The following is a 9,876-nucleotide window of genomic DNA, read 5'->3' as shown; positions in this document are numbered from 1 at the left end:
TACTGTTAGCATAACACATTTATTGAGCTTTCAAATCAATTAAAAAGTTTCTGGCTAGATCCTGTACAATAATCATAACGGCAACAATCTTGGAAAAATGCAGACGTGTGCGATTGCAATTCAAAAGGATGACACATACAAATTGCAGCACTTCTTGCGTTTTTCTGTTTCGTGTAAGGCAAAAGCTTTACAATCATAGCTAGTAAACTTGACACGCAGAAAAACAATCACATCAGACGTTAATGCAGGTCACATTTCGAAGTACTGTAATCCCTCGTTTATTTTAGTCAATGGGGACCACAAACCCTGCGATATGCTACGAAGTAGACCCCCCCACCCTTTTCGCCATTCTTAACATGTAATCAGCCGGCCCCTGCTCGCAGGAAGTCGACTGGAGATAATGGATCGTGGCCGCACAGGAACTGTACATTTCAGGTAGAGAAAATGGACAAAAAAAAAACAACAGATTTACATTTGCTCTGCTAGCCCCTACTTTCAGGAATGATCGACTGGGGATAATAGATTGTGGCAACATTTGTACAGTTCATTTAAGGCAGGCCAAAGAGATAAAGCGCTGACGCTCTTTATTTCAGCAGTAGTCGACTGGGGATAATGCATAGCAAGCCCAACCCAGTGTATAATTTTTGGAGGGCCGGAACAGCAAGCTCACTTGCAGCAATATGAGACCGGGGATAATGACTCACCGCTGCACGAGTGAAATTCGAGTCGAAAATAACAGTGCTCACTACACCTGATAAAAATGCGGTGTAAGGGTCCTGTTAGCAGCAATATTCGATCATTGTTGTATCGAGGCCGCACAAGAACTATTTCAGGCGGAAAGGATGGGGGGAAATAAAATGCTTCGCATGAGACACATTTGCTCCCTCTGCCCCTGCTCTTAGCATTAGTCAAATGGGGATAATGGATCGCTGCCACAACCGTGCATTTTATTTAGGGTGAACTAGCACGGCACGTCTCTTGAAAAATTTGCCTCTTGCCCGAACCCACTAGTGGCAATATGGGTTTGGGATTAGTGGATTGCAGCCGCACGAGTGCAGTCTATTTTAGGTGGAAATAACGGCAACAAAAGAGCTGGGCTGTGGCGGTACTTCCACGCGCCAAATGCAATCAATCATAATAGATTGCAGAATATTTTTCAACCTGAGGCCACTAAACGTGAAGTAGAGAGGGATTACAGTATTACAAATAAAACATGTTTGACACAGAAGTCCCTTTCTACAACTTAAATAATATTCAAGAAGGCTGTTTGTATAACTGGCGTGGATTTATTACTGAAGAAAACTTTCTGACTGGTGGGAATGAGATGGGGTCCTTCTGATGTTTTTGAGAAGGCCCTTCCAACCTTGAAGTTATTTCTGTAGCTTGAGAGTCAAACGATGTCCTCACAAAGAAAACAGAGTGAAGAAAAGTAGTTTTGTGAGATCCTTGGCGATATGAAGACGATACTAAAGTAAGCATCTAGAAGCCTAGTGGGTGAGGAGCGACAGGTCCTCCGTTCTCCACCACCGCTGTGGAAATGGCCCGGAAGTTGTTATAAAGTTGCCTGGACTTGCTTGAGCGCAAGACCTTGATGTCTTGTGCGAGTCTCCCGTAAGCCTGGAAAGTCAAGACAGCATCAGTACGAAACTCTAGACTCAGGAGGCAATGTTTGAAGAAAATCTCACCTCCAGACACCAGGTCTCGCATAGAACCTTCTCGTGTTGGGCGCTGGGCTGGTTCTGACTCAGGGATCGGGATGCCCTGTGGATAACAAGAATCACATCAAGCTTTGCAGACAATTGAGGGTGGTGAGAAGAGAAACGAATATGGCGCGTACCTTGAGAGGACGGTAATCATAGTGTAAATGTCGATCGCACAATCCGCAACTCTCATTAACACGAACTGCTCATCTGAAACAAGAAGTCATAGTAGAAAGATTTATGGTAAATATGTCATCAGATAAAACAAATACTGTTTTTCCTCGCTACTTGGCGCATTACAGGTTGAATAATATTCCGTAATCAGTTATTCCCAATCCATCCATTATCTGCACCGCTTATCCTCACTAGGGTCGCGGGGTGCTGGAGTCCATCTCAGCTAACTGCGATGCAGTGGGCGGGGGATACCCTTAACTGGTTGCCAGCCAGTCACAGGGCAGGCAGAGACAGACAAGTCACAAGCTCATTCATACCTAGGAACAATTTAGACCCGCCAATTGACCTGACATGCAAACAGTAGTGCCCAGAGGAAACCTACGCAAGCAACTATCCCCAATCCCATATTGCTTAATGGGGGGTGCGTAGTTTGAGGTGAACTTAAATAATAGAAAATAAATTTCATTTAAACTAAGTATGTGTTAATAATGGCCAACTGAGTTCACAGAGCAGAGTGATATCCCGCACGTGCCTGTTGTTTTCTTTTATTCCAGGATGAAAATTGTGAAAGTAAGAAAATGACTGCTTCAAAATCAGTCCAAATGCCAACCCAAATCCCCCAAAAATATGAAAAAGAGTTTATTTAAACAAATCAAAGAATTTTACATACTTGCACACGCAACATAAGAAGCTGCAATTTGGATTTCAGCCAGAAGACGGCGACAGCAAGAAGAATATTTTAAACTAGCATACACCACCTATAAAGTAAAAGCCATCAGAGTGCATTTTTGTCGATCCTGGTGGCTTTTTGTCACTCTGTCTATCAAAAACTGAAATGCGCTCATTCGGCTGTGATCCATTAACCCCCAAGTGAGTATTTCTGTGAGTAAGGACTGGGAGAGGGCTTTTTATGAGGCCTGGCAGTTTTCTGGGGGGTGTTTTGTCCCAAGAAAAGGTGAACTATTATAAACAATCAGATTTAGCTGCAAGTACTGTGAGCCTGGTGGCCTTTTTTGCCATTATTTAAGCCTAAAACAGGTGCACAAGTGCGGCCCACGGTCCAATATCCCCATATTGCTGCAATGAGGTACCGGTGCAAGGCACTTTTGTCAGGAACCATGCCATTCTGCCTTGTTGAAATTAATTACACTGCTTGGGCTGCGATCCACAAAAGAGGGCTGAAAGAGCAAAGTTGTGTCATGTGTTGTTTTCCCCTTTTTCGGCCTAAAATGAACCGCACCTGTACAGCCAAGATCTATTATCCCCATTATTAACTATTTCTGCGAGGGGGGGGTGCGCATTAAAGGACATGTTTAAAACAGGGGGTGGGGGGTTTTGGGGGTTCCCCATATGACAGGAGGGCTCTGGTCCCTATTACACATGCTAAATGAGGAAATACATTAATCTTCCATTTTTACTTAATGTTGTCTTTAAAAAGATTTTACAAAAAATATATTTCATTTTAGGCATAATTACCCAGCCTTGCAAATATTGAAAAAAAATAAATGAATAAAACATTTCCCGTATTTGCCAGACTTTAAGAGCCCAGCTAAAAACCCCAAATTTGCCAGATATTCCAAAGTGCACCTAATAAACCGGGGCACTTTGTAGACCTTATAAACATATACAAAATGAATGATTAAGCAGTGATGAATGAATCATTTTAGTTGTCAAACCAGAACTCCTGATAGTTATGTTCTATGAAATAAGTTTTCCTATTAAGGAATATTTTTTAAGGTATGCCTTTTGTCTTGAAAATCCTGTAAGACTAGGTGAAATGCACACTTACCAATAATCTTCTTTCCATGTTTAATAAGAAGCTCTTCAACAGCCATGCCAAACTGCTCAATTGCTTTCACAGCCTATGTGGCGGGAGGTAAAATAAAGTTAATGAGGGACAAATAAAAGCATAGTTCCCACCAATTGAGCCATGAGAACACACCAGTTCGCCACTTTGAGCCAGCTCGGGATGGACACTTCCTTGTAGAGTTAATCCAGTGCTCATGCCTGCCTTCCTAAAAATAAACAAATGCCCATTTTATTCTGGCACACAGTAGCAGAATATTGCGTTATTACCTCTTTGCTCTCTTGGCGAGTTCTTCTGCGAGGAGCCCGGCATTGCCGATTGGGTTCTTCAGCGCTTTTTGTAAACCTTTCAACTGGTTACCCGCATTCTAAGTAGAAGGCTTCATGTCAAAAATAGCTCATGGGAGAGAAAACATTGTGAGAGTGTTCACCTGGAAGCCGTTGAGGGCCACAAAAAGCCTGAGGATGTCATTGGTGCCCTCAAAGATTCGGAAAATTCTCAGATCCCGCATCACCCTTTCCACTCCGGCGTCCTGCCAAACATATTGCCCCTTGATGTGACTTCTTCCACTTGAATTCTCCCTGGCATACCGTATCACAGTGTGGTGTGCTGAGAGCATGGCAGCGGACAGAAAGATCTTACAGTCATTGACACAGCCCAAAAATCAAGGGCTGCTCTCTGCCTAGTCTGGAGGACATTGCCGGCCTGCAATACCGCAGCAGAGCCGACATTATTGCAGACTCCATTCGTAGCAGAAGACCTTGAGTTTTATCCGTACTCGTGAGCCCCAGTCTACACAAAGAACTGGTGTGGAGATGGGATTCTCACACTACTTCTAAAGTTTTCGTTTTGTCATGGCCTGCCTCCCAGTAAGCATAATTGTCAGCCATTTTGATGGAACACTCATGAATCCTACAAGCCATTGACTTGTAGCTTATTCGTTCCCATTATATTCTGGTTTATTACAACTTGGAAAAAACTTCTCATCTCAGCTCCAGCCCCGGTTTTACTATTATACACCATTTACGTCAATGTCACTATCGGCCAATCATGTTGCTGTTCTTAAAATTTTACACTTTCTAGGGTGGATCTGCTTTTAAGGAGATTTAATAAAAAGAAAAGGCTCGGAGATGACCTTTTAGAATGGGTTGGGTCTTCTCCCATTTTCCTAGCAAGTTCAAAATCAACTGATGTCTTTTTACTCCTTATTTCAAGTGTCCACTGAACTATGAACTATTCTCTGTCCAACTGCCAAAAAATGCAATACAATTACTCACTTTCATAAAGCCCATGCCGCCCATAATTTGAACACATTCATCTGTCACAGTCCACGCCGCTTCCTGTAAAAGAGGAAACAACATTTCCATGAGCTCCAGCCACTACGGAACCCCCACTTAAGATTCTCACAGAGGCAAAGATCTTGCTGATGGCCGCCTCGATCTGGAACTCTGTGGCTCCGCTGTCCATATTGCCGCTGATCATGTAGGCAAGCGACTGGAGGGAGTTTGAAGATGTCGTCAAGATGGATTTACGGCGACTTGGTCACATGCTGAACATCTTCTCACCTCAGTGACGTATTGCAACATGGTCATCCGGGCAACCTTCTCTTGGATGGCCCCATAGGTGTGGATCTTGCTGCCAAACTGGGTCCTGTTGGTTGCATGGTCCACCTGCAGAAAGAAAAAACATCATGAAAATGTGCTCCATTTGTTCGAATTCAGCCGTGGCATTAATACATCACCGCTTTGTGGATGACTCCTTTCATTGTACCAGACAGCGCGGCCGCCATGCCGAATCGACCGTTGTTGAGGATGTTCATGGCCACCTTGAAGCCACCTCCCACCTCTCCCAGGACGCAGTCTGCCGGCACGCGAACGTTATCGAAGTAAACCTCGGCTGTGTTGGAGGCCTTAATGCCCATCTTCTTCTCTGGTGGACCACTGGTATTTATGAGGAGTGAGTGTTGACTGTATAGTCATATTTTTTCGAAATTACAGGGGGAAAAAAAATCCTCACCTTGTCACACCGCCAAAGCTCCTTTCGACAACAAAAGCTGTGATCTTGTCCTTCATCTCTCCCGTCTTGGCATCTTTCATTGGCGTCTTGGCAAACACGGTGAAGATCTCAGCTAGACCGCCATTACTGAGAAGTGCAAACGAAGAAATGAGCTCATTAAAAAAATGCTAATTATTAAGAATATCTTTGACCAACATTTATTGTACTGTGATCCCTCGCCACTACACGATTTGCGGCCTCGATGCATCCCGTGATGAAAAATATTCATTCACAAATTTGTGTGACCGGGATCCAATATTTCCAGTCGACTATTGCTGTGAGCTTCAAAGAGCATTTTTTTGTGAATCCTGGCGGCGCTTTCTTTTCCATTCTTTCCGCCAAAAGTGGACTGCACCCGTGCAGGCGTGAACCATTATCGTGGTTGACTATTGCTGCAATTGAGGGCCGACAGAGCGCATTTTTGTAGTACCTGGCAGCTGTCATTCACTGTTTTGGCCACCAGACAGTGAACTGCATTTGTGCGACCGCGTTACATCATATCCGACTGCATATTGCAGGAAGCGGGGCACCTGCAGAGGCACTTTAATTGGCCATTGCAGCTCTTTTTTTGCCGTATTTTCCGGTTGAAATGAACAGCACTAGTGCAGCTGAGATCCAATATCCCCAATCAAATATTGCTTCAGACATTCCGTTCTGGCCCACCTAAATTGAAATGCACAGTTGTGGCCACAGTTCATTATACTTGATCAACTATTGGTGAGAACAGAAGCACATTTTTGGGAGTTACTCAAGGGTGCTATTGTGGCCCGCTTAAACGAACAGCGCTTTTTTTGGCCAAGATTCCCAGTCGACTATTTCCAGGGGGGGAACAAGTGAGGAAATTTGTGTCACGCGTGGCGGCTTTGTTTCATTCTTTATGCCTAAAATAAACAGCACCCGTGCAGCCGCAATCTATTTACCCCAGGGGCTATTTCTGCAAGCGGGGGACGGCAGTGCGCATGTTAATAAATGGGGGAAACAAGCTACTCTTTTCCGCCTATTACAGGGGTTCTAGCCCCCATTAACCGCTATAAATAGGGATTAGAGGACTGTGTCATTTATTAGAGGAATGTCTAACCTGATCCAGATTTTACTTCCGTTCAGAGTGAAGTACTTTCCGCAGGGGGACTCCACAGCCGTGGTTTTGATGGAAGCAGCATCAGAACCGCTTGCTGGTTCAGTCAGGCAAAAGGCAGCGATGTTCTCACCTGGACAAGCCAACCACAAATTGAGTGTCTCAACTTTCTAACATACAATGCAATGAGTGAGCTCCATTACCAGATGCAAGTTTCGGCAGGTATTTGTCTTTTTGTGCCGGATTCCCAAAAAGCAAAATGCCCTTGAAGCCGATAGACTGGTGGGCACCGAGGGTGATGCCAACGCCAAGATCATGGGTGCCGACAATCTCCACGAGACGGGCATACTGAGAGGAGGATAATATGAACTTGTTGCCGATGGTGTAGAAGCCATTGGCACAGATGCAACACTAAACACACCTGCGTGTTAGTAAGGCCGAGGCCACCCAGGTCGCCCGGCACCTGGAGCCCGAAGGCGCCCATCTCCTTCAGGCCCTCCATCGTGTGGTCCTCAACTTTCTCCAAAGCATCGTTCTTGGCCGGATCGTTTACTTCCTGAAAACGAAATAGAAGTCACAAGAGAAAACTCACCAGAGTTGTTTACATTTTACCTCAAAGAACTTTGCCACAGGCGGTACAAGCTCTCGAAGAAACTGCTCCTGCTCTTCGCTCAAGACTAAAACACACAAAAGTGTTTGTCACCACGTTTTATGAATTTAAATCACTTATTGGTGAACTTTGTAGTTTACCAGAAGGGAAAGGAAAGACTTGAGATGTGGCAATCTGCCCTTTGAAAATATTGACAGCAAAAGATTTGGAGTCCTGCAAGGGTATGACAGAGTTCAGTATATATCTGTGGTTAAAAAAACCCGCTTCACAAGATTTGGGATAACTACATACTGTTGCAGGTGACTTCTTCTCTACCGCAGATGCAGCGTCTGCTCCGACCGCTGCTGGCTTATCCAATACTGCCTAGGGTCATTTACAATTAGAAAACACAGCGAAAATGATTTACATAGAGATCAGAAATGGAACTCCAGGCAAAAAAAATTCTTAAAAGAAATAAAATATGGTTACAGATTTTCTATTCATACGCAAGAAAAATTTCTTTTATTTAGTTTTTTTCCGAAACCCTGAGAGCAGGGAATTACATTTGCATTTTTGGGGATAATCCAGGTTGCAGAGAATTAGATTAATTTATTTGAGAGGAATCTGGACAGAAGGGAATTACAATCATCTAAACTTGACGGGATAATTCACGGATTAGCACTTGCGTATTAGCCTGATAGAGAAATGAGCAGATGGGCTAGGCTCCTCAAACTATAAAAATAAAAAACATCGCTTGCGATACTCTTTTTAGATAATCTGGGGAGCAGGGAATTACAATTACCTATTTTGGGGAATCCAGATAGAAGGAGATTTTAAAATTATATATATATATATATATATATATATATATATATATAAATGTATATTTAGAATAAAATGGTCTTTGTTGCATCTATAACCACATAGTGAACATCCTGACTATCTAGCTCTAGAGTCTAGACAATTATATCAAACAGGATTTGCATGAGTGAGTGTTCGTATGTGGCTTATATGCTCCAAAACGACAGAAAATAATTGGGAAGCACTTGGATAAAAATGTTTACTTGATTTGAATTTATTTGCCAATACCTAAGAAAACAGACAGATGTCTATAAATGAAATTATGTCTCTGCTGCCTGAGCATTGCACCTAATTGGTCTTAGATTTATATTTAATATCTGTAAAAATTTGCAGTATGCTCAATAAAAGATGTATATTTCTTTGTACATATTTTTCTTGTGTTTACATAGTTTACTCAACCTGTTCTTAAATTTATGAACAAATGCATACTTATCTGATCATTTGTTTCCATAGGTAGTGACTAATCGACTTATAATAGGTATTAGTTGCAGCCCTAATTGCATGGGGTTCTGCTCCCCATTAACTGCGATAAAGAAGGGATTATAATAGATATCTTGCCTATGAATATACATTTTTTATTCATGGTTTATTTCTCAACTCTTATTTTGAAAATATGTTTCTCTCTTGTTTTGATGTATTGTACTTACAACTTAGGCCAGTCTGTAAACACGACCTTGTAAAACTTGCCTATTCATCCAAACGTTCTTTTTCTAAATATTTTTCTCTTTGAGGTATTTGATTCCATGTTTAACCTGGGGTGCCACGTCTGGTCTTGCTAAAATGTTCACGGCATTGTTAGAAATACAATTGCTATTCTAAGACGATGACCACTTCCTGTTTTGAGTGCTCACTTCGGTGTCACCTTCTATGTGGTCCGTCAATATGAGCAATGCCCTTTCACCTACTTACTCCGGAATGAGGTGATTGTGTTATCTAAGTAGCATGCATGACATTGAGATCAAAGTGACATTAAAGGTGTGCAAGAATAATAACAAAAATATAAATTACATAACAGGTGAATTACGTCATGGTACAATGAATCGATACTGGAGTTACATACCTGTGTGGCTTGACTTGCATAAAGGCGTGTGTTAGTCAAGATCGCTTGGTGTTTGGCCCTATGTAACGTGATCAAAAATCGTTATTACATATAAATAGACAACTTAACACATAAATGAAACATTATGGAATAGCATTAGTCATAAAATACACAAACCCAGCGAGTCCGGGTGGGACCCGGAGAACAGCTCCACACCGTGCAGCAGACTGACCCACTTTTACCAGCAGCATTTTTAAAAGGTTCACTGGAAAATATATACAATTAGAAAAGAATAATAGGAAAAACAATAAGACATTTATGGTTAGGCTAACTGTTAGCATGGCATTGACGCCAACCTCAAGCGTTACGTCACGACAGTTTGGACTATAAAATTGTTCTAAATCAACTTAATGACAAAGATAAGTGTGGTAATTAAATGTTATATTATAAAACATACCAAATTGTAGGAATTAATGAACGCGAAGCAGACCGATCTTGAGCAGACTCCCCTTGACCGGGTTACACGGAGAATGACGGAGTGGTTTGTCGAGGTGTATCATGGGATATGTAGTTTGG

At 42.4% G+C, this 9,876-nt stretch overlaps 1 protein-coding gene across 1 annotated transcript; it reads right to left on the bottom strand.

Moving 5' to 3' along the window:
- acadvl (acyl-CoA dehydrogenase very long chain) lies at positions 1-9,876 on the bottom strand. The gene is made up of 21 exons (XM_088347226.1): positions 9,758-9,876; positions 9,478-9,565; positions 9,322-9,379; positions 7,713-7,784; positions 7,562-7,634; positions 7,424-7,488; positions 7,233-7,367; positions 7,015-7,159; positions 6,815-6,944; positions 5,698-5,823; positions 5,423-5,621; positions 5,247-5,351; positions 5,089-5,175; positions 4,959-5,021; positions 4,112-4,213; positions 3,951-4,048; positions 3,817-3,889; positions 3,664-3,736; positions 1,838-1,910; positions 1,686-1,761; positions 1-1,617 (listed from the first exon to the last, which is right to left on the bottom strand). Exons 2-21 carry the CDS (start codon positions 9,549-9,551, stop codon positions 1,480-1,482), a joined length of 1,965 nt encoding a protein of 654 aa, XP_088203352.1. The 5' UTR covers positions 9,552-9,565; positions 9,758-9,876; the 3' UTR covers positions 1-1,479.

Source organism: Urocampus carinirostris, chromosome 11, assembly GCF_059441175.1.
Source record: "Urocampus carinirostris isolate Australia breed hairy pipefish chromosome 11, RoL_Ucar_1.0, whole genome shotgun sequence".
Taxonomy (NCBI): Eukaryota; Metazoa; Chordata; class Actinopteri; order Syngnathiformes; family Syngnathidae; genus Urocampus; species Urocampus carinirostris.
The sequence above is the reverse complement of the archived record's forward strand: the minus strand, read 5'-3'. Positions and strand labels throughout refer to the sequence as shown.